A 24,150-nucleotide genomic window follows, 5' to 3' on the forward strand; every position below is an offset into this window, starting at 1 on the left:
CAGATACTGGAGCGGACCAGTGGTCAGCAGGTTCTGGTTGAGAAAGGTCACGTTACGGCAGTGGAGACGGACCGGGGTTCGATCGAGTGTGACTACTTTGTCAACTGTGCTGGACAGGTAAACCCAGCAAAACAATTCAGTCAAAACAGTTTTATCTTCTTGAGGAAACCTGCACACATTTTTTTATTTCTTTCTTCTAACCAGTGGGCCTATGAGCTGGGCCAGGCAAGTGAGACCAAGGTGTCTGTTCCACTCCATGGCTGTGAACACTTCTACCTCCTCACAAAACCGCTCCAGGAGCCCCTTCCAGGAAACATGCCAGGTCTCCAGCATAAAACTCACAAGAACATTTTTATTTTTTTTGTAAGATTGCACAAATGTTTCTAGAGAAAATGATCCGACTTTTTTCATTATTTGTCTCCAGTGGTAATTGATATGGATGGCAGGATATATGCACGGCCTTGGCAGGGAGGTGTTCTGTCGGGGGGCTTTGAGAAAAACCCAAAGCCAATCTTCACTGAGGGTCGCAACCAGCTGGAGGTGCAGAACATGCAGGAAGATTGGGACCACTTTGGTAAAAACAAGATGCTACAAAAATATGTAGAGACAATGTGGAATGAGGGACAATATAAAAAAAATGTAATTAATATTTTCTCCCTGTGGGGCCTCATCCTCCACTTTGGTACTAAGAACTGTACAAATATAAATTTACAGAAGAGTAGAGTTTATTTTGGTACATTTTCCAGACTTGTACTGCTGTATAGTACATGTGTACGTGCTCTAAATAAACAACCACACCTGTCTTTTTGGCCTTGACCTTTTGCAGTAATCTAAGATGGCTGCTTCGCTTTGACGCAATCATTAAAAACAGCAGCATATCACCAACTAACCTTGAGCTGTGTTGAAACAGAAGAGTGTGAACGTATGTCAAAACATATACAAAAGACGTATAAAAAAAGTATTGTTAAAAAGTAGTTTCATAAACATTGTCCTGGACAGTTTTACAAACCTGGGAAAATGTTGCTGTGTTGTAGAATCTTGTTGAATATTTTTCAACCAGATATTATGTATATAGAAAGACCTTGAACTGCAGATAAAGACTAAACTAAGACAAACATGACTGCAGTCATTATCTCTGCCTCATGACTGCTTGTCTTGTGAGAAACGCTTTTAAATACCAAAAAAGAGAGCTTTTAACTTTGCACACAAAAAGGAAGTGTTTCCTTCATTGTCTGCCTTTTTTTCTGTTTCCAGAGCCAATGCTGAATGCTCTGCTGAGGAGAATGCCCAATCTAGAGTCTGCTGAGATCCATCAGCTGGTCAACTGTCCAGAGTCCTTCACTCCTGATATGCGCTGTCTAATGGGTGAGACACCCGGGGTTTCTGGCTACTACGTGCTCGCAGGGATGAACTCGTCCGGTTTGGCTTTTGCTGGAGGAGCTGGCAAGTAAGTATTGTATATGTACAACTTTATATAAAAAATACAAAACATTAATGACAACATCTTCAGAGCTTCTAAGTATAGTTGGACAGCAAATTTTCTATATTTAGTATTTATTTTGACTGGAACACAATTTGGTGTCGTTTGTGTTTGAAGGAGTATGAAACTCTAATTCAGTACATGCAGCATAAAGCAACACTTATATATAAATCTAGTGATTATATTTTACTATAATTCAGTACCTGTGGCTTAAAGCAACACTTGAAGAAAAACTTTTACACAGCTATAAATCTAGTGATTATATTTTACTATGGTTTTAATTTGGAGGGATACGTTGTATTTTTTTTTTTTTTTTGTGAAGGTACCTTGCCGAGTGGATGACCTACGGTTATCCGACTGCCAACGTTTGGCCACTGGACATCAAACGCTTTGGTAATCTGCAGAGCAGCCGGACTTTCCTGAGACACAGAGTGATGGAGGTCATGCGTGAGTTGGGGATTTTTACTTGGTCTATTCCCACTGATTGCCCTGTTTTTCTCTGTTGTTGTACTGAGTTAATAAATTGCCCCGGAAAGACGGTAAAGTGAAAAATGCTAAACACAATATTTTAATGGATCCAGACATTCAGGGTATTTGTGTGTCTGTGTGTGTGTCCAGCTCTGCTCTATGAACTGAAGGTCCCTCGCTGGGACTTTCAGACTGGGCGTCAGCTCCGGACCAGCCCTCTGTACGACCGCTTGGACACTCAGGGAGCGCGGTGGATGGAGAAACATGGATTTGAAAGGCCCAAATATTTTGTTCCCCATGGAAAAGGTACGGATTTCCCAACAGCAGCTGTGTTTCTTGTGTAAATCATGATGAACCTGGTGCATGTTTATCCAACACTGTTGATAAATGATCATCATTGTACACTGAAGGTCAACAGCACTGCACAGTCTGTTAAAATAGCTTTTAGAGAAAAGTGCTTGGAATGATTGGACCTAATACAGTAGGTCACAGGAAAGAAAATAACAATTTGACATTTCCTGTCAACATTGCATCATTCATTTTTCGACTTTGCGATTCTCAGACCTCCTGTCTCTGGACCAGAGTAAGACCTTCTACAAACCCGACTGGTTTGACATTGTCGGGGCGGAAGTGAAATGCTGCAAAGAGGCCGTGTGTGTCATTGACATGTCGTCCTTCACAAAGTTTGAGCTGACTGTAAGTCTCTGTGGTGATGTATCCCAGAGAAAGCACTTGTTTCTTCTTCGTCTAACTGTTTTTTTTTTCATTGTTCTGATCTTCCAGTCCACCGGAGACCAGGCCCTGCAGCTGCTGCAGCATCTGTGTGCTAACGACCTGGACGTCCCCGTCGGACACATCGTCCACACCGGCATGTTGAACGAAAGAGGAGGCTACGAGAACGACTGCAGCGTGGTTCGCATCAGCAAGAACAGGTTTGAACAGTTGTTTAAAAAAATAAAAATAAAATCAACTCTGTACATCTGCACTTCTAAAATAATAATTCATCTGTGCTCTGTGCAGCTTCTTCATCATCTCTCCCACAGACCAGCAGGTCCACTGTTGGTCCTGGATCAAGAAACACATGCCAAATGACCCACAGCTCCACCTAGAGGATGTCAGCTGGAAGTACACAGGTGAGCACAGCAGTGTTGCTTAGGTGGCCATCTGCCGCGAACACAGAGGATAAAAATCCAGTGTCATCACTTTCTGTCTTCACGGTGACCTGATTCTGTTCATGACATAACACTGATGGGATGGTGATCAACAATTACAACAGAATAATTATTTTTGCAGTGTTAATGTCCTAACTGCCTGAAGGGAAACAGAATATGATTTTACAGTAGTCATTAAGCGTCATTTCTCTGAATGTCTTTCCAAGTACTTTGTAGTCAAACAATTCAAGTTTGTTGTTTGATTAGTCACACTTTAGCTGTGGATTCATTAGTAATTATTATTACTAGCGGTATGACAACCTGAGGTTGAAGACTCCAAACAACTACTGGGCGCTGAGATGGCATTTGAAGCTGTAGGTCCTTCAGTAAAACGAAAATATTTCAACATGTATGAAAGTATGGAATTACCGCAATTAATGTGTGACTTCTAACACATGTCTGACATAACATGAGCTGTGATGAGCTCTGTTCAAAACAAATCCAATTCATTTTCACATTGCTGTTTGTTTCACCCTCAGCTTTGAATCTTATTGGTCCTCGTGCCATGGATGTTCTGGCTGAGCTGTCGTATGTTTCCATGACTCCAGATCACTTCCCCTCAATGTTCTGTAAGGTAAAAACCCAGACTATACAGACTATATTAAAAACCCCTAAAACTGATCCACTGATAATTATTACATAGTCTGGTAATAATTATTTTTAATTATTTTAACAATATTATCAGGGACTGTTTTTGATTGTGTATTAATGTGTGTGTGTGTGTGTGTGTGTGTGTGTGTGTGTGTGTGTGTGTATTGACAGGAAATGAGTGTGGGCTACGCTAATGGGATCCGAGTCATGAGCATGACCCACACGGGGGAGCCAGGCTTCATGCTCTACATACCTATAGAGGTGAGGGACCGAGACACACATCTGCCTTTTTCCAATGAACAATGTTTTTTTTTTTTTTTTAAAGTTCAGTATTCTGAGTTGACACCACCTCTTCCTGCAGTATGCTCTGCACGTCTACAACGAGGTGATGTCTGTGGGTCAGAAGTACGGGATTCGCAATGCAGGCTACTACGCTCTGCGCAGCCTGCGCATAGAGAAGTTCTTTGCTTTCTGGGGTCAGGACCTGGATTCTTTCACCACCCCACTGGAGTGTGGACGAGAGTTCAGGGTCAAGTTTGACCAGGTTTGTACCCGGTTCAGCTGTAACAAGTGGCCGTTTGGTCCAGGGCAGGAAATGAACAGCTCAGGAGGGCCAAAGGGGTATTCATGGAACATTGATTGTCTGCATGATCCTTAAGCAACAGTTTTGGAAAAAAAACAAAACTAAGTAGATGTAAAAAATAATCTTTAGAAATCTACAAGTTTGTCTCAAAATGAGAAGTTATGTTTTCAAACAATATGAATTTGCATAAATGTAGTTAAAATATTTTCACGTCCCCATTAAAATGATTAAAATTCATGTAAAAAATACAACAACAAATAACTGTAAAAGCTAAGAACTTTATCAACCTCCGACATCACTGACATAAACAAAGTAAAGGCAGAATGGAACATTAAACAGCAGCAGACTGAAGAATCACATATAGAGTCATTGAGTACAACTATTTAAAAAAATAAATAAATAAATAACATTGACGAGGCCATGAAATCCAGAGGCACTACATTATTTCCCCACAGATTTGACCGACACTGATCCTTTTTATTCTTCTAAATGATGACACTCAGATGTTCTCCATCTAGTTTTACGTAAATCCTTGTTAATTTTTACAGCCCAACAATAACCAGGTTTACATCATGTTCTTCGCTGAAGCCTTTGATTCATGTGCACGTTTTGTGACAATAAAAGAGAATGTGCCACCTGCAGGCAGACAGGTGGCGTTCTACGGCGCCAGTGATAAAGTTCACTTGAGCTGTGTGCTGCTCTCACCCTTAATGACTTATGAAGGAAGTGTGTTTGAAATTAGTTGTGGCAGGAAGTGGCGTTGTTGTTTTCTTTCTGCTAAATCCTCTTCGTGTCGTTTCCTCACATCAGGACACGGACTTCCTCGGTCACAAGGCGTTACTGCAGCAGCGTCACGACGGCGTCTTTCGGCGATTCGTCATGCTGGTTCTGGACGATCACGACACCGAGTTGGATCTGTGGCCGTGGTGGGGGGAGCCCATCTACCGCAACGGTCAGCTGGCCGGAGCAACGACCAGCAGCGCCTTCAGTTACACGCTGGAGCGTCACGTCTGCCTCGGATACGTTTCTCCACCGCCCGGAACCGAAGGCGCTGCCACGCCCATCACTCCTGACTTCATCAACCGTGGGGACTATGAGGTGGACATCGCTGGCCAGCGCTACCCAGCCAAAGCCAAACTCTACCCTTTTAGTTCTCTTTTTACCCAACAGAAACGTCGCAAGGAAGACATGGAGCTCAGCAACCTCCATGTGAAGTGATGCAGAAGTTAATAGAGAAAAAAACAAAACAAAAAAAAAACACTACTTTCTTTAGTGTCAATATCGATGTGCACCAAATCCAGTCCTACACCCAGGCCCGGGTCATTCTTTCCATACTACTTTGAAGTCGAGTCAGAGGTTAATTTCTGTTGTGTGACCTTTGACCTTGACCACTCAAGGAAGCATGGGGCAAACTGAAACATCATGAAGTGTCAGGCCCCGTAAAGCGATTCAATTAATCACTAAATTCAAATAATATATAATTAATTTAATTGCGGGTATTAATTATTTTTGTAATTGATTGGATTAAACCTTGGCCTTGACCACAAAAAATATAAAATTTAAATATATCGTTATTGAAATGACTATGCTACAAAAGTGTATATAAAATACCCAGAGATATATAGAAAAAACACTAACATGAAAATACATATAAAAAAAAATACAGTTTTTTTTTTCTTCCCACATTTTGAAGCGTTTCCACAATCAAACACTTTTAACCTTCGAGATCTGGTCTCTTCTGAAGTGGCTTCATGTTCGTGGAGCTCCAGGGTCGCGTGCAGCAGAGACATGAATTAAATGATGCTTTGATTTAGAAAAAATGTTGTAATTATTTTCTTAATTGGTTCATTGTGGATAAGTCAAGTAATCATTTCTATTCAAATTTCTTGATCAGTTCTGAGTATGCATGCACGGAACCACATGTCAAATCCCAACTTTCTTTGCGCCTGCGTTACGGTGCAGGTAGTTTTTGGAGACGCTATTTTGAAAATGACCCAGGCCTGACCTTGCAGTGCCAACATATCTCTCTCTCCTCCTTTTAAACCCAGAGAGCTGTTGGTTCAATCACTCCATGTCCCACATACAGTACATGTAAGTTCAACTGTATCATTGTATCTCTCTCCTTTTAAGTGCAATATATTTACAGAAACTGAGTTCTCATGGAAATTGAGCTCATCAATGTCAGCACTTCTTTTTGATCCCTGTTTTTTGTTTTGTTTTTCCTTTACACTCGGAGACTCGTTCAGTGGAAATATCTGCAGTTAAGTGCCTTTGTCAAGGTCACACCATCGCTGGCTCTTTTCCGCTTTTCACTCAGTTCACTTTAACTCACCAAGAAGGGAAAATGCTTCAGACCGACAACGTTCTGTAGTCACAGACACTGTGCAGTCTGAAGTAAAGAAAGACAAACTCACTTGGTTTAGAATGCAGAAGATGGATAGAACCAGGTGTTTTTGCTGCTGTAAAGAATGTGTGTGATGTGATTTGACATCATACACATTAATGAAGAAAAACGTCGTCTTCCTAACCTGGGGAGAAAGATGTAATTCATTTAGAACTGTTTGTTTTGTTTGCCGCCCATCACTCCTCCTACATGTTATCTCTTATGAAAGTCTTCCCACACTCTAAAAAGCCTTATCTTATATATGTTTTCAACAACTCACTCCTTTTTTTTAATTTTTACAGTTATCTATTTCAACCTGTTATTCGTGCTGTGATGTTTTGATCTTTCGTTGATGTGCAGTTAAATATTTGTCGGTTTTTGAGTGATCGATAGTTAAGGGAAATTCCAAATGGGTAGACATCAGCAGGAGTTATAACTGAGGTGACAGTCGGAGCCAAAAACAAAAAAAAAAGAAAAGTCTAACTTTGATGATCTGTAGAGTTTCTTTGGCCCGGAGTTTTGATGTTTGTGTAAAGAATGGACTACAATGTGGAATAAAGTCGTGTATTTTTGTACAGCTAGTGTTTTTATTTAAATGACTAGAAGTATGACCTCATCATGATGCTCACAGCCCCTCCTCTTCACCAAGGCTAATGCAGCAGCGGACAAATCGTGGTCCAGATTGCTTCCTTAGGTGTAACCCAAACTTATTATACTGTTTGTATCATATCTAAAACATGTTTTGTTGACTTTTGGACAACGTGAAGAGAAATGTTTCTATCAGATGTTTCATGAGTGTCCTGTGTTTGTAATCTGTGTATTATGTGTGTGTTTCTGATATAGCTATACCTGTGCTACTGTTTGTAGAGACAGTCCTCAGGGTATATTGAGGTTCAAGAATTAGTTTGGAGTTAGAATTATAATAAGGGTTAGAAGAAGTGGGGAAACGTAATGCAGTTCTTTATGTAGTTCTCACAAAACACAGAAACGTGTCTGTGTGTGTTTCCTGGATGTAGACTTCATTTTGTTTCTGCCAACATCACTGCACTAATGAACATCAGCCACGTGACTGTGGTGAGACTGAAGATTTATGAAAGTGTCACAAACCCCAGCAGAAACTGCACACACACACCTGTTCTCAGCTCATCATTACCACAATCTAATTTTACCCATAAATAATTCATGGTCAACACAGAGCTACGACAGCAAGAGCAGGGAAAAAAAACACTTTATTATCCAACAGTGACAACAACAACTTTTGCAGCACATCTTTGTTCACAAATCACATCCTTCTGGCTTTGCGTGGGCGGCATCCATTGTGTGGCACAGGTGTGTTGTCTGTGATGGAAACCACTTTCAGGCCTCCCATTGCCAACCCTTTAATGGCAGCCTGCAGAAAAAAAGGTGAAATAATGACTTGACATGAACAACTCAAGATGTCACCTTCCATTGGTATTCTTAAAGTGTACTGTGTCAATCAGCATTACAACATTTAAACATCAATTCAAGTGATTATGTGCTGTTGACAAGAATACGTACCTGTCGCCCAGGACCGATGCCTTTGACAACAACACGGACAAACGTTACTCCTTTTGATGCGGCTTTCTGTGCAGATGAACAGACAGGATTGAAACGACAAAGGAGTTACACGTGAAATTCCTTTAAATCAAACCGTGATACTTAAATTTAACCAATGAATAAAAAAAAAAATATATATATATAAGATTCCTTTAAATCAAACTGATACCTAAATTTAACTGAATTGAAATAATAATAATAATAAAATATATATATATAAAATGAACAGGTACAGTGTAGATGTCAGCCATTAACGACAGACAGAAACGAAAGCCATCAATACTACAGTATATTATTAATAATAATAATTACTTCCTACAGTAAGCAATGGTAGTGCATTTAAGCCGTTTACTTTTCAGACTTTGTTTCATCACCTTCTTTAACCCTCCACAGAAACTAAAAAATAAAATAACATTTTAAGAGTCATTGCTTCACGATGTAAAAACAACACTTTTATGACCTTATGCTCGAATTGAATTTCTGAAGTGTGTTTACTGTGGGAGAAAAACTCGAACCTTAACACTATTTGACCGCAGCCTTTTTGAGTGGGGCTAGTACAAGGCCTAATCATGCATTTAAGTGGCAGCAGCAAAAGCAGCAGCAGCTCCACTCCGTCATTGTCTGAGCAGAGAGGCAGCTCATTTACACAAACATTTCACTTTCAGAAAATACAGGTTGTTAAAGAGACAATGGGAGCAGCTGGGCCTGTAATAACAGTCAGAACACAATTAAAATAGACCTTCCTTCCAACCCAGAGGCGAGAGCCGTGGCTGTCATCAATACTTCTACTGACCATGACACTGAGCCTCCGTGCTGCTGCCCTAGAGGAGCTTCACAGAAACTCACCATGGCTGTAGCAATGCCTGTAGTCTGAGCAGCTACTGGGGTCGACCGCTTGATGTTCTTAAAACCCTCGGCACCGCACGAAGTCCTCGTTAATGACTTTCCCACGCCGTCTGTCAGCTGGATGTGTGTGCTAGAACAGAGGTACAAGTTACAGTCATGGACACTGACTCAGACAGTCAATAAAACACCACGACTACCTGTGTTTGCCTGTGTGTGAAAAAGTTTAGGTGACTTGACTTATATATTTGGCTGCATATATGGATAAAATAACAGGGTTCATAACCTTTACATATTAATGAGTATTTAAGTCTTCTTTCTATTATAGAAAAAATACTATATTAAGTGTGTACTTACTTGTTATATGTGGCCTTAATGTGGATGATCGGTAACTCTTCATACTTCTGTCCTGCCCACCTCAGAGGACTTTCGTCACACGGTAGTGGAGGTAAACGTCTATATGATAGAATATAGGATTAAAATAAAATAATAATTTTGACACTGGTCTGTGAAGACTCGTTATTGGATTTAGAAGTGAAGAAAAATCTGACCTTAATGGATCTTTCGTTGGCTGTTTGGCAGTAGTGGTCGCTGAGCTCTCCTGGAGTCTGACAGCGCTGCTACACAGTGTTCGTTGCAGCCCCCTGTTTCAACATATGAAATGAATGCAATCAAACTGGCATCAATTCTTATGTAAAAAGTTAGTCTCTTGACATGCCACTAAATTAATGATGCTCGACAGGTACCATGCTGACAAAATACTCAAATTACCCCAGCTAGCTTAAAACTAACAACAATTCTGGTATAACAGATCAAAGAAATACTTACAGCGCGCTACCACTTGTATTCACAGACGAAACTAGTTGGCGACATACGTTACTAATAGAGCCAAATAATACAGTATTAAATGTGAACATGATAGCAAGTATAAGGGTATGCTACTTTTCGCATAACAAACGTGATTAACAAGTATAAGGGTAGACACTATGCTACTTTTCGCATAACAAACGTGACATTGAGGATGTTGCTACGACTAAAGACCATACCACTTCGTTTTCTTTCTGGGCATAGAAAACCAACACGAGCAATTCGATTATATAAAAATACAGCAAGTGCGTTGATAAATAAAGCTTTAATGGTGGGCGTTAATTGTGTGGAATTTATTTTTATTCCCATTATAAATGTTTCCCCCCCAAATATTTAATATATGTTGACGAAAGAAACCTCCGTCTCAATCGAATGGACTGTTCCGGATTCTAAAAGGGATTGTGGGTAAATGCTGCTTTCAGGTTCCTCCCAAAAACTGGGTTTAAAAACAAGTAAGCCAAGGCAGGCCTGCTATGTCCAATGTAAATTATGTTTCTTATGTACATTACAGTTTAAAATGTAAAAGAAAATCCCTCAAAATTACACTCCAATACATAACAATACTGTCAAATGAATATATTGGGCACGGAATTCACTTTCATTCCAATGATTACCTTCTCTGACTAACGAGAGTCTTGCTTATTTGTATTGTTATTGAATGCAACACAAGAGGAACATGGCTGCGCCGTGTGTAGGAATTGTGGGTCGACCACTGCTACACGTTCTGCCTCGTTTTGGAAGAACAACGGCACGAATTTGTCACTTTTCGTATGTCTCTGCTTATCGATCGCCTTTAAAGACCAAGGGTGTGATAGAAAGTAAGAGTTCACCATGGAATTTAATGGCGGCGGTGTGTCTGCAGAGGCTCCCGGTCATATCAGCCGAGCACAGCCCGATAGAGCAGCAGTTCAAGCAAATGATGGAGCAGGTTTGTTTGTTCACATTAAGAGTCTTTTCTGTTTTTAGTGTCTTTTGCATTTTAATTATATAAATATTTTTTAAAATTTAAAATTTCCTTGATATTATATGAAAAGTTTTTGTCTGCGCAGAATCATGGGTAAATACTGGGGATGTCCGATATTAACTTTTTGCCGATATCCGATATGCTGATATTGTCCGAACACTTAATTTCCGATTTCGATATCAACCACAAACCATGGGGAGTTGGGCCGGATCCCAGCTGGCTTGTTAAAAGTTCTCCAGAGAAATAAAACATTATAGAATTCTAAGAACTCCTAGTAATATTTATTTATTTATCTGTACAAACCACTGTATGAATATGAGATTCAAAATGCCAAATGCCTGTTCTGTTAGAGTTCCTCAAATGTTTTGAGTGGTTGTGGTTGCTGTGGTTTCTTAGAATTCTTAGAATATTTTATTTCTCTGTGGAACTCTTAACAACAAACTAGCTGGGATCCAGTCCAGCTCCCCGCTGCACCTAAGACAGGATTAATTAATAGAAGATAAATAGATGGACTTAATAATCATCATCCAAGACAATAAGAGGGAAAAAAAAGGCCTTGGTAAACATCAACTACCCGGCAACTTCTTATTTCAAACATCTGGGACTTTTTGGCAGCTGAAAAATCACTGTTGCCAAATAATATACTTCCAGTTATATTTCTCTGGAGTATCTTTGCTGTCTGTCTGTTTTATTTTCCATATATATTAGTGAGTCATAGAATACTCTCAGTGAATGTAATCATGAACAGTGAGGTTGCATAAACAACTTCATTAACCTTAGTCACTGGCAGACATGTGCGAAGAATTTCTTTGTTTTAAACATTTAGAAATATATTTCATTTACATTTAAAAAGTAATATTGTCATGTGTTTTTTTTACTGCAGCAGTACACATGTTTGCAAACATTACAATATTGCCTTCAATATTTTTACAGGTGGAACAGGAGAAGAGTCTGCTTTCAGACCACGAGATTCGGCTCTTAGAGGATGCAGAGAGGGTCATTCGTAGGCAGGCAGATGACTATGACTCTGATGACGAGGAAAGTGGCGACCAGGAGATTGTGTTTGGTCATGATTTGGAAGACTCCTGGGAGCAGAATCTTAAGAACTTCCATCCAGCACAAAGGACAAAAGGTCACCGTCTAATATTTATAAAGTTGTAAACTAGTTGAAAATAACATTTTAAACTGATGTCAGGCAGTGAATATTTTAGTCTTTTGTTCTGCCCTATTTTTAATATGAAACACAATGTAGGACAAAAAATGAAATATAAAGTTTTGGTTTGATTGAATTGTTATTGGTTGAAGATATGAAACACAATGTAGGTTTGATTGAATTGTTATTGGTTGAAGGCACTTTTTCCAACATCAAGTGCCTTCAATTCAAGTCCAACCAAAAGACGAAAGCTCCTATAAAAGTGCTGACGGGCTTGGTGTCTCTGTGTCCTGTGTAGCCGATGAAGATAAGAACATGTCCTCAGTGCAGCGCTGTCTGGCCGACTCTCTAGTTCTTCTGGCCCAGCAGGAGGTTGGCAGTGAGAAGCTGTGGCTGCTGCCGCAGGCTCAGTGGCAGAAGGGAGAGACATTGAGACAGACGGCTGAAAGAGCTCTCGCCTCACTCTCAGGTAATAACAAAGAAAGGTAATGTAAGTTTGGTTTTAGGGCTGTGCTCTAAAACCAAACTCTGGACAGTCTGGAAAATAACTTTTTCCCCCTAAACCGTCCTTAAAAATCTGATTTCTGGTGTTGAACTTGTCAATATATTTCAAAACTGTATTTTGCCTGCTCACAGCGAAGCAGTTACCGTACTCTAGCTCTTCAGACTACGTCTTATTTTTCATTCTGTGCTTGAATCACCCATTAACTTCTTCAGACAGTCTTATGTAAAACTAAGTGGCACCTCCACTGTAGAACCTGAGTCATTTCCAGGTGTTGCGTTTGCATATTTCCTCCAGGTTTGTACAGATATTCAGATGGTAGATGAGAAGTCACAACCCCAGTGGGTGCCATATGCAGTAAGTTAGCCTCGGGAGAACAGCAAGTCCTAATAGTAGCAACTAACTGTGGCACATCTCCTGTCACTGACGGTCCATCAGATGCACTCGCGTCAGACTTCAGGTTCAAGTTTGGATGCGTCTATTTACACACTGATTTAGAAGAATCTGCATCTACGCCTTCACTGAAGACGCAGTGATTTAGAAGAATCTGCATCTACGCCTTCATCTCACAGACAAATGTGTGGGTATGTGTACAAATACGCTGACATTTACTCAGCCTGGCATGCAGACTGTAACTACAGATGTTTCAACACAGACTGCAAAGGAGGGCCGTATTTAATTAGGTTCGACAGGAAGCGTTTTACTTCACTTGGTCTTGTCATGGAAACACACACACACACACACATACTGTTTTTTTATGTTTTGTGTACCCTTCATGCTGTTTTAAATATCCTCTAATTCTAATTCCTAACTCGGAACTAAATCACTCAGTAGGTGGCTGCAAAAAAATCCTCATGAGGACAAATTGTCTCCACAACAATGCTGTCCCCACATTATAGCTGTAGCAGGTGTACACACACACACACACACACACACGTTGCCGTTGAACTGTTGATTGGCAGCGACTCAGTAGCTCAAGTCTTTTCACTGAGAAAAATTAATGCAATGAATAGAAATAGAAATGTGGCCTTAGGTAATTGCCTCGGCTACATTTTCATTAGTCAATGTAGATTTCTTCTTTACTTTATGTTCAAGAGTAAAAAGAAAAAAAAATCTCATTAAAAGCTCTGGCAATGTCAGGTTTGTCATTTTGTCCCACAAGTTTTTAAGTGCATTACCAAAATAAAAATAAATAAATATATAAATTGATAGTTTAATTCACTTCATCAGAAACCTTATCACATGACCTTCACAACATAGAGAATATTTTGATTGAATTCAGACTCATCTAGTATTAAAGGTGTATTTGAACAGAACAATGAGAGAGAGAAAAAGGAAGACTTTCTCACATGCTAGTTAGTTTTAACCTTGTTGTTGACTATTATTGTGACAAATTTATCAATCACTTCTTTTGAAGACTTTTTCTCTTGACACGTTCAGTGCAGAGCTGCAGTAGGTTTTGAGTATCTGGCAGTAGCAGGGTCTGATCCATCTTTAATAAAACTGGACTCAATGGGAGCAAAAATCTCCAACACGGCCGTTGTAGTGTCTGACTCTGCCTGTCGAGCCAACCAGTGTCGTGGGTTTTAGATGACTCTGGATTGGATTAAAACTTAATTGAGGCAAATGTGTTGTTGCTCCAACAGAGGATGAGAAGAAGTGCATCGTGGGTAAAATGTAAAAACATTAAAATGCAGTGAATTTAAACTGTGTGCTTCAGGAACACGTTCCTGGTCTGCACAACGGCTCAAAGCTCCAAAGTGCTAGCTTGTCAGCTCAGCCTTTGTCTGTGGCTATTTGTACTCACAGCCCATTCTCTGCCCACAGCAGGTTTAGATGCAACTTTCCTCAGCAACGCCCCCTGTGGAGTGTACAAGTACAAACTGCCCAAAGCTGCTCGGACGGACACTTCCATCGGAACCAAGGTGTTTTTCTTCAAAGCCATTCTGTCTCACAGCGATGCCTTCGCAGCCCAACACTGTCCTGTAATGTGGCTGAAGAAAAGTGAACTGCAGGGCTTTCTGAAACCAGCTTACATGTTGACGGTCGACCGCTTCATCCTTGACCTGTGAACCCGAAACAGGTTAAGGTCCCAGAAAAAAACTGTGGATTACTTATGTGTTGTCTTGTGTCATTGAGAATCAATCAGACATGTGCTGTACAGTATGTTTCATTCTAAAAATAAACATTTTTTTTCCCACTGTCTTTGTTTCATCACTGTTCATTTCAAAATGTGCAGTGCGTGACTTCTGGTACCGCGGCCCGGTGACGCCGCACCAGACCACAGCCATATCCTGTAGCTGTGCTGCAGTGCAGTGCTGGCAAGTCAGCACTCTGAGGTCTGTAGGTCTGTATCTTGGTGCGCCTCTCCGTTGCACGTCCTCTCCTTGGGCCCGGCTCCAACTAATTTACGGCAACATGTACGTGTCGACTCTAGCGAAATCCGACCATAGATCTATAAACGGCTGGATGGAACGTTGGTCCGTCATGGGGAAGCTGGATTGGCCACCTCCATGCAGATTCATGGTGGTCGTCTTGACAGAACTCCATCCTGTATTTACATCTGTGAAGCCGACGGCTGTTTAAGGACCGTTCTTGCTCATTCTCAAAGTAAAACTATCTATTTATCTATGACCCTGGGGATCGGGCAACATTGTCTTAATATAGATTTAATACTAAATATTACACAAAGATATGACCCTGGGGATCGGGCAACACTGTCTTAACATATTTTTAATACTAAATATTACACAAAGATATAAGAAAGATTAAAATATATATTGGTCTTGTGTGTGTGCTGGCTGCTTTGATTTCAGTGAGAGAAAATACGGACGTCTGAGGCTGATTTCTTGTTTTGGGCTTTGACTGTGTCAGTGCCTCAAATTCCCTCAACTCCAAAAACTTTGTGCCTCAAATTCCCTCAACTCCAAAAAACCTAGACCTGACTTTGAGTGTCATTCTTTTGAAGTCCATGCACCGTATAATACCCTCAGTCAAGAGTCTTGTTTGTGTTCTGCTAAACGTCAAATCTCTTCTCACAGAGGTTATTTCTTTTTCTCGATGTCCATCAGTCATGAGCTCTGTGGGATTCAAAAAAATGCAGCACTCGTAGCAGCATCAACAAAAGGCACCGAAATGCTTCAGTTACCGTTCTGGTCACTCACTGTGTGGAGGAGCCCCGAATAGGACAGTGGATGGCAGTGTTTGCACGTCGGCAGAGAAGTACTCTGAGCTGTATAATTATGTCTGTGTGTGACCTCAGGAGGGGGACTGCAGAAAGAGCTTTTGTGATCAGCTTGGCTTCCTCCCACTCATACTGAAAATATCCATCATAGCAGGCTAATGTTCCATCGCAATAGCAACGATAATTCGTCTTAGGTAAGAGCATTCTGATGTTTCCGTACCCATTCTCTGCCTCTGATCAGCGTGTTCCTTTTTTGTGCGTCTGCTGGGACAAGGAGTTATAAATGTCGGAGACATTGGCATTAGATCTTTATTTCCCGGGGTTGTTGAAAGCACCGGCCGAGCTGTTTGGTAGATTGGTTGAGGGTTCACACTCTCACTTTGTAATGAGTCATGAGAGGTGAAGGTCGAGGCAAGCCGATAAAGGCGTAGCTCTAAACACTGGACAATTTAGGTTTACCGTTCTGCAGCGGGCCCACAACGGCCGCCTGCACTCGACTCTTAGCATCTGATGTCAAATCAAGGTTTAATCACAGATACAGAAAGTGCAACAGTTGATGAGAGTGTCGGCATCAATCATGACCTCATCACTACAGGTGTCGTTGTGTACCCACCACCGTACGCTACACTGGAGAAGTCTGGACACGGAAATGTGTGTGAGAGAGAGTTCACTACACACAGTATGTGCTTAGGTTTGACCCATGTCTCACCTTTCAAACATAGACCACATGCTGTAGTGTTGTCATCATGGATCCAGGTTTAGTCAACTGTTGCCACATTGTTCCTGGGTCCCTGAGGAGCAGCTAGCCGGCTAGCGTTATCTTTGCTTTACTGTGGAAGACTTTACTTTCAACCATAGTCTGCCCACAAGCATTTATTGATTTTTTTTAACTGATTTTTTTAAACCAAGAAGTCAAAGTCGGAGTTCCATCTAATTTTGTGGCCTTAAACAAATGTTTGTCTCAACTAGGTCTTGGCTGTGACAGTTTGATCCTCCGCAACAGAATGACCAACCTGAGACATTGAAAAGGGGGGGCAAAAGAAGAAGGATTCTAGGGGCCCTTGATTAAGGCCCTCTATAAAAATTATAATAGTGACATGAATATGAATATGACCCTAAGCTGAATGTGAATGATGTTAAAATACCATCAAAATGCTTAGTTTTATGTCAAATATCGGCCGAGTTAGGCAGCCAGTGAAGATTATTTTCATGGGCCCCAAAAGTCCAGGGATCCTCAGGCTCATGCAGCCGACCATGTTCTTCCTCCCATGCACCTGATGGGCAGCTTGGTGTGATCTGGTGCAAATGCTTTTTTCTGTGTAGTGTATCTGTTGATTAGGTCAATAAAATATCTTACGCTGATAAAGATCTCTGCTGATAAAATATCAGTGTAAGCCAATCAGAAATCGAATTAAGGACAAAAAACACATCAACATGTGCCACTCAGAAGAAGGAGAACCACGAAGTCTCTGGAAATGATTCAGGACAAACGTAACTGATGAGGACGTTATTTTCATGTGTCTTGGTTGCACATCTTTCATAAACATTATATAACATCAACTCAAAAACAGCGAAAGGCTCAAACAGTTAAACGACAACACAGTTGAGTGGTGAGTTGTTGTCAGGCTGAGAGCAGCGTGTCTGGCCTTTCGTAGCCAAAGAGCTTGAAGTCTTTCTCGTAGATCTGGTACAGCTTCTCCCTGTCCTCCAGAGGCACGGACCGGAACCAGTCCAGCATGGAATTAGGGGAAGTCACGTTAACACGGACGCTGGGAAACTTGATGTCATTTTGTAGCTTTAGGATCCTGAGCAGATGTTCAACATCCTCCTGCATCGTCTCCTGATGTCCTATGAAGTCGTACCTTTGAAGGAGGTGAAGAATATGAAGAGGACAGTCAGGTGAAAACAGCATACATTTAAAAAACATTTTCAGATGTAGTTCTGGAAGTGTGTGGTCGTTCTAATCACTGGTGCTGCGGACACGTGTGACCTTACTGTATGAGGCAGGGTTGGCACAACCGATGCATCTGTTTCCAGTGTTTGTTGTTAAGAGGCGTTTGCGGGTCCAGCAGATACTGAATGAAGTTGTGAAACGAGACTCGCATGCCTAAGGCAAGGGCTTCATCCAGATTTTGTGGTGGATCGGAATGGTTGCCATAGAGACGTATGATGTGTTGGCCATATGCCATGTAAAAGGGTTTGTTATACCTTCCAAACTTGTCCCGGTAGGCAGAGACGATACGGACAAATGGGTCGCGGACAAAGAGGAACTTTGTGTAGTGCTTCAATTTTGCCTACAAGGAGCAAAAAAACCAACAGAAAACCACATCAACCCTTTTCATGCTGGTACTGTTTTAATGGCGTTAACTATATGCGGAACTGACCTTGATCTCATTTTTGGGGAAACTGTTTAGAAAAGTGAGGTTTTTGAGGACATGGACGTTTCCAGTTACGCTCAGGGGGTCTTCGTATGGCTCCCCCTTTTTCAGCACCACCATTACTCTCTTCAAGTTGGTGCACGCAACCTGTTGATATGATAATTACTTTAACCTCTTCGTTTTTATTCTCAGGAGAAAAAGGTTCAGAATGACTTAATTGTATCTTAGTCTTAATCTCGACTCAGTCAAACATTTTTTTATACCATAAAATTAGATGCAAATCTGTTTGGTTTCCTGGTTTATACAATAAAAAATGTGAAATTCTATTAATAATATATGTTTTACTGAAATTATTTATTGAACACTAAATATTTTTATTTATTCTTTCATGTATTAAAAATGTCTAAACAATTCAAATTGTCCTCTGTAAAGAGATGGAAATCAGCATTAGTTGACAAAACACCTGTCGAAGGCCAGTTCTATACAACATTGTTTATATGATTTTATTCCACCTATCGGTTTCCATCTGCCTGGCCTCGCCTATAGCCCCCCCCCCACCTTTGATTGGCTGTTGATCATCATACAGTATGGTGAACATGTCCACACTGTCGTGTCAATGAATACTTCTTCTCAGAGAAAAGACGATCGTTGTGAATTTACAGCATACAACGAGAGAAAATAAAAATAAATCTAGAGCTACTAGAATCCATCAGGATTTGTTGTGACTACCTTTTGTCTGCACTTTCGCATCAGCCCTTCAACATTACATACACTGAGCAAGAGATGCAGGTCTACACACACACACACACACACAGTCAGTCATTAGCAGCCGGGTAGAAGACTTCAAACCGGCACCAGGCAGTTTTACTGAATCAGCAAAGTCTTTTCCAGGCAATGATTTCAAAGCAGGGTTTGAAGCAGCACAGAGAGACGGGCAAAGATGAAGAGTGTGGAGAAAGCAGCTGACCAGGAGAAGTTGGTGGGTTTTTTTTTTAAGCAGATGAAAAACACATCATGCTCAGTTTGAAATTAGACGATGTCTAGCAGTGCCATTGGGACCTGGCTGAAGTTTGCAGTTTGCTGTCTGGAGAACCCTGGATTGATGACTAAAATGATGTATTTTGAAAAAAAACAAAGAGGTGAAATCAGCATTAGAAACTAAAACTGTCTGTAGAGATTTTATTAAGATCATATTCCTTTCAAATGGCGATCGAGAAGCAGGTAAGCTAACGGCTATGTTAAAAAGTTTGCATCTTTTGTTCTCTTTAGCCGGGCTGTAAAACAGAAAAATACTGGAGCTGAATTTCGCTGCGTCAGACTCCTCTACCAACTTCACCTCTCTGTATTTTTACATTTGGTACTTCAGTATTTGGAGAGTGTTCTGTGTTCTCGCCAAGTGCCACTGATGTGAGGAAACACATTGTAGGAGGAAAGGAAACGAAAAAAAAATTAAAAAAAATCATAAATGCTTAAATGCCAGGGGTTTTTTTAAGGCTACAATTTGAATCACACCATGTCATATGTTGGTTGGACATTAGACATATCATTGAAATGTTCAGAGTATTACTTTAGTGTGAACATTGAACCTATTGTTGTGGGAGGAAAGTGGAAAAAATAAGTGGAAGATATAACGGATGGATGGAACTACATTACATCTGATAGTCTTTGTTAGACGGCGGCGTGTTTTGACTTCTGTTACCATTTTATGACACAATTCTGGACTTCTGTTACCATTTTATGACACAATTTATAAAAAAAAAAAATCTGAAAAATATTATATATTAAAAAGACCCAGCGTTATGAAAGAAAAAGGTCAACTGTTTAAGTGTTTTGTTGTTTGAGTGTTCATAGATAGTGCGGTGTCAGGTGACATGTTGTTGTTCTCCTTATTGATTGCAGCAGTTAAAATAGGCCCATGTTCTTCTGGCCCAGCAGCCCCACAGAGGAGACCATTGATTTCAACCAAGGGAGGTTTGTGTTATAGAGGATGAAGAGCAGAACAGCCACTGGTTCCGTTACACCTACAGAGACCGCTGCTGTTGTTGATTATTATGGGATGTAGTGTCAACTAACTGATGTTGTCTGATCTGTTGAAGCTTCCCAAAAATCACCCCCGGTCCCTGAACACACCACAGCTTTGCTGCCTTTAGTATCCACGCAGGCCCCAACACCTTGCTGCACTTGGTTGATGCCAGTTTTATTGAACGTGGCAGTGTGATGTCTTCTACGCCAGTCACACGGTGTCAAAAATCCATTAAACATAAGAGGTTATTGTATTATCTTCCTCGGCAAACCTATCAACGAGAGCACAGGAAGTCAGATTCAGTCGGTTGACGTTACGAAAATTAAAATCACACAGCCTGCAGCTGGGGTAAACAAATAAAGACACGAGGGAAACTTGATTTTAAGATCCAGAAATTGGAAACAAAACAGAAGTTAATATTTGCTCAGATGTGATGTATGATCAATACCGTTTGATTTGATTTGCTTACTCACGCCGTCCTCCTCTCAACAGGTGGCGTCCCAGCACAATAGACATTACATTTTTCTTTTGCTGCAGATAACCTGCAAATAATATACCAAATAACCTGCACCTCTATAAAACTCTCTATATGTTTGTTCAAACTTATGGTTCAAACTTGTTTAATTACCCTGATCAGTAATTAAACAAAACATTTTTGATAATTAAACAGAAATCTACTGGATTTATCTGGTCTTTCCTGCAGAACAAATTTACAAAAAGCAATCTTTGCATTTTAAACTATAAAATGTAAATCGTTTCTGCAGGAAAAACCAATGGAAGTCCATGAGTGTCTCGTAAATCAGTGGCTGCTTTTAGCAGGAAATGCAATGTCTGCAGAATGTCTGTGGAAAAGCATTGCTAAATCATAACAGTAAATACAGATTTTATAGACGATTATTTAAAAAAAGAAATTCCCCATAACAGAGAAAAATGTCATCAAGTTAAAAGAATTTGTTAAAAAAGACCAGAATTAAGTCAGATGAGAAACAGATGAAAAATAATAATTAAAAGAAAAAAAAAGAAGAAAAAAAACAACTGCAGTTCCTCACTTGTCCACTTGGTCACTGGGTAGAGCTCATGTGTAATAAACCACAAGGAACAAGGACATTCTAAACAAACCAGTTTGTTTAGAATGTCTGGTTAATTATATCCCCATCCTAAAAGAAAATCTTCACAGTGGAATTTAACCACAAAACTAAAAACAACTCATAATAGTCTGGAAAAAACAAAACAATGGAAGCAAAGAACCACCCTAACCAAAACAAGCCGTCCTTCACCTGGAACGATAATCACTTCTTTTAAAGAGAATCCTGTCATTTCCATTTACTTTTACCTTTGTCTTTAAAAGATAATCAAGCTTAAAAAAAAAAAATCTAAAATATGTTTTATTTTGAAAATCTACTGCTTCCTAATAATCCTTCACGGATGGTCATGGTGCTACTGGTCCACAGTACCAGCTGATACTGGCAGACTGGTCCTTAATACAAAACAGTTTGAGGGCCTCTGCCAAAAAGTATCAAACTTAAATACCACAGATGTCAAAAATTCGTCAGAACAATTCGCGTGAACGTCCTAGCACGTTTCCGCCGTGGCTATCATGAAAGCTGATCGTGTGTTTAATTCTACTTTACCTTGGGAATGTAGCAGTAGATGAGAGTATGGAAATATCCTGAACTGCCAGGAAGCCATGCTTTCCATGAAATGATCCCCTTGGTGCATATTTCCCATTACACAGTTTGTTTGTATGTGGTCAGGGCACTGGTATTTAAGCTACAGACGAGTCTACAACGCTGCTTCTTGGCAGACTACAGCTGAACAAAGAAGAAGAAGAAGAGAATCAGTGTGCATTGATGCTGGTGATGAGTGCGGACATGGAAGTGGAAGCCAAGGAAGACAAAGATGTGTGGGGTTGGCATGTGGTAAATGTCTTGAGTTCTACTCTTCGCCTGTGTACAGTCTGCCTACAGGATGTAGAGCCTCTTGTCAGAAGCCTTTTACTAGAAAAAAGTAATGAGAATTAGATTACCTCCAGCTATTGTTACATCACTCTAAATTCCACAGACTGTAAAGATAAACAGCACAAAAAATTAAATGTAAAACATTTTACCTCTTAGGGACTGTAACACTGCCAGAGTGCAGAAATATGTCATTAATGACCACAAGATGAACAGCAGCAGATGCTTGACGTTGCATTTTGCCATCGTGGATGGATTTGAATCAATCTGGTTTATGCTGATGGATGAGACACAAATACAGGTATTATATAGTTATATAGTTATATATAAATTTAAACTATTCACCCATGTCTTACACAAGCTAACGTTATCATTCAACAGCCAAAAATGTTGACATTTAAAAAAGTCAGTAGGTCTACATTTTGAGTTTTTTTTTTTTTTTTGGGTGCCCAAATAACAGCCAATCTACGCAGCTTTGTTTTTGCTGGAATAATAATGGTTGTGATTCTAATGTGTCATGAAAAATATTAGTTTTTTCCATGTTTCCTGTTCATGTTTATTCTGTGCCATTCAAAATACATTTCTCCTATAATTCTATGATCTGATAACATTTAAATAATAAGAATATGAAACACAATAATAATAATAACAATAATAATTATAATAATAATAATAATTTATCATCACAATAAAATACTTTAAAAACAAAAGGAAAAGAAAGAAACAAATCCATTATCTATCAATTTCTCTCTCTATATATATGTAGATATATGTATATAAATATATACAAAACAAATGTAGGCATTGTGTTTCTTACCTTTTTCATAAAAATAAATGAGTAGAATCAGTTGGTTGGAACCCAGTCTGTGTTTCTGTCAGTTTTACTTGATGCAAAGAAGTTGCTGATGATATGAATGTTAGTTGCGACAGGTTTAGCTGTCAAATATTAACATCAGCTTAATTATAACTATTAACAAAACCCCTCCTGTTTACACGTCCTGTGTACTGTCCTCAGGTCAGTTGACTTTCACATTGTATTTATCTAAACGGAGGGACAGGTGCCACTGACATCACAACGTAAGCAAACATCATCGTCCGCGTGTTGGACGAGACTCTCAGCAAATACTCAGAACCTAACACCGATACACAGAAGGGTCAACTTTAATACTTTCATGTCGTGTCAAAAGACTACAATAATTACAATAATTAAGCTATAATTAAGAAGACAATATTTGTCTTAGAACAAAAGCACTCCTGTTGACATTCTGTCTAAACAGTAGCCAACCCAACGCTAACAAACCTAACACACAGAGCAAACACCTGTTGACATGATGTCTAAACGGTAGCCAACCCAACCCTAACAAACCTAACACACAGAGCAAACATGAGCCGTGCTGAAAAAGTCTAACTAAATTACCTCAATAGATCAAGTTGTGAGATATGGTATGAACCATAAACTGTATTCATATGGCTCATGTCGGTCTCTGTGAACTAAAACTGTGTTGATAATGAGTCCGATGAGGTTCCTGTCGGGGTGTGAGGAGCGGAGTGCAGCGTCGAAGTGTGAGGCCTTTTTTTAGCTGTTCCCTTTAGGCGTAGCCACAGCGGTTCATCTGACTTTTTCCGACTCCATCCCTTGCCACCTCGACTGTGACTACAGCCGTCCTCGTGTCCTAATCTTCACTGGGACTCTGGTTTCTGTCCCCTGGAGTCCAGCTGTGAAACAGAAGGAATAATAACGGCAGGAGACCACGTGGGCCGCTTGATTAGGTACACACCAAATGTTTTATCTTTCCTGCGGCCTGTGACTGTCCAACTGACACATCTTTTAAGGAACGTGAACTACAGTGATACCTGGAGATACGAGCCTAACACCGTTCCAGGTGCTCGTATCTCAAATCATTTTTTCCCATAAGAAATAACGGAAGAAAAATGAATCCGTTCCGATCCTGTAAAAAACATTGCTGATAGCAATGGAAAAAATCAT

At 40.1% G+C, this 24,150-nt stretch overlaps 3 protein-coding genes across 6 annotated transcripts in view; 2 read left to right on the forward strand and 1 right to left on the reverse strand.

Annotated features, from left to right (window-relative positions):
* Positions 1-7,291, forward strand: part of pdpr (pyruvate dehydrogenase phosphatase regulatory subunit) — a 9,965-nt gene extending 2,674 nt beyond the window's left edge. Inside the window, exons 7-19 of the mRNA XM_008310798.3 lie at positions 24-117; positions 205-322; positions 425-574; positions 1,255-1,447; positions 1,803-1,927; positions 2,099-2,254; positions 2,511-2,644; positions 2,732-2,880; positions 2,969-3,081; positions 3,639-3,733; positions 3,922-4,011; positions 4,112-4,294; positions 5,144-7,291. Of these exons, the coding sequence (XP_008309020.1) occupies positions 24-117; positions 205-322; positions 425-574; positions 1,255-1,447; positions 1,803-1,927; positions 2,099-2,254; positions 2,511-2,644; positions 2,732-2,880; positions 2,969-3,081; positions 3,639-3,733; positions 3,922-4,011; positions 4,112-4,294; positions 5,144-5,551 (2,008 nt within the window). The 3' untranslated portion in view covers positions 5,552-7,291. The remainder of the gene's footprint in view (positions 1-23; positions 118-204; positions 323-424; positions 575-1,254; positions 1,448-1,802; positions 1,928-2,098; positions 2,255-2,510; positions 2,645-2,731; positions 2,881-2,968; positions 3,082-3,638; positions 3,734-3,921; positions 4,012-4,111; positions 4,295-5,143) is intronic.
* Positions 7,292-7,926: 635 nt separating this feature from the next.
* mrps11 (mitochondrial ribosomal protein S11) lies at positions 7,927-10,304 on the reverse strand. 3 transcript variants are annotated; one of them, XM_008310799.3, is made up of 7 exons: positions 10,122-10,304; positions 9,966-10,070; positions 9,689-9,781; positions 9,495-9,593; positions 9,141-9,270; positions 8,256-8,321; positions 7,927-8,106 (listed from the first exon to the last, which is right to left on the reverse strand). In XM_008310799.3, the coding sequence occupies exons 2-7, from the start codon at positions 10,052-10,054 to the stop codon at positions 7,999-8,001; spliced, it is 585 nt and encodes a 194-aa protein (XP_008309021.1). In that variant the 5' UTR covers positions 10,055-10,070; positions 10,122-10,304; the 3' UTR covers positions 7,927-7,998. The 3 variants fall into 3 exon arrangements, with proteins under 3 accessions (XP_008309021.1, XP_008309022.1, XP_024911431.1); XM_008310800.3 differs by having other exon boundaries at positions 9,966-10,055; positions 10,100-10,303; XM_025055663.1 differs by lacking the exon at positions 10,122-10,304 and having other exon boundaries at positions 9,966-10,099.
* A 342-nt stretch (positions 10,305-10,646) lies between these two features.
* Positions 10,647-14,809, forward strand: mrpl46 (mitochondrial ribosomal protein L46). Of its 2 annotated transcripts, none has more exons than XM_008310802.3 (4): positions 10,647-10,932; positions 11,902-12,100; positions 12,420-12,590; positions 14,454-14,809. In XM_008310802.3, the coding sequence occupies exons 1-4, from the start codon at positions 10,663-10,665 to the stop codon at positions 14,693-14,695; spliced, it is 882 nt and encodes a 293-aa protein (XP_008309024.1). In that variant the 5' UTR covers positions 10,647-10,662; the 3' UTR covers positions 14,696-14,809. The 2 variants fall into 2 exon arrangements, with proteins under 2 accessions (XP_008309024.1, XP_008309023.1); XM_008310801.3 differs by having other exon boundaries at positions 10,650-10,932; positions 14,451-14,809.
* The last annotated feature ends 9,341 nt before the right edge of the window (positions 14,810-24,150 follow it).

The sequence above is a fragment of the Cynoglossus semilaevis genome, chromosome 5 (genome assembly GCF_000523025.1).
Source record: "Cynoglossus semilaevis isolate Cse_v1.0 chromosome 5, Cse_v1.0, whole genome shotgun sequence".
NCBI lineage: Eukaryota > Metazoa > Chordata > Actinopteri > Pleuronectiformes > Cynoglossidae > Cynoglossus > Cynoglossus semilaevis.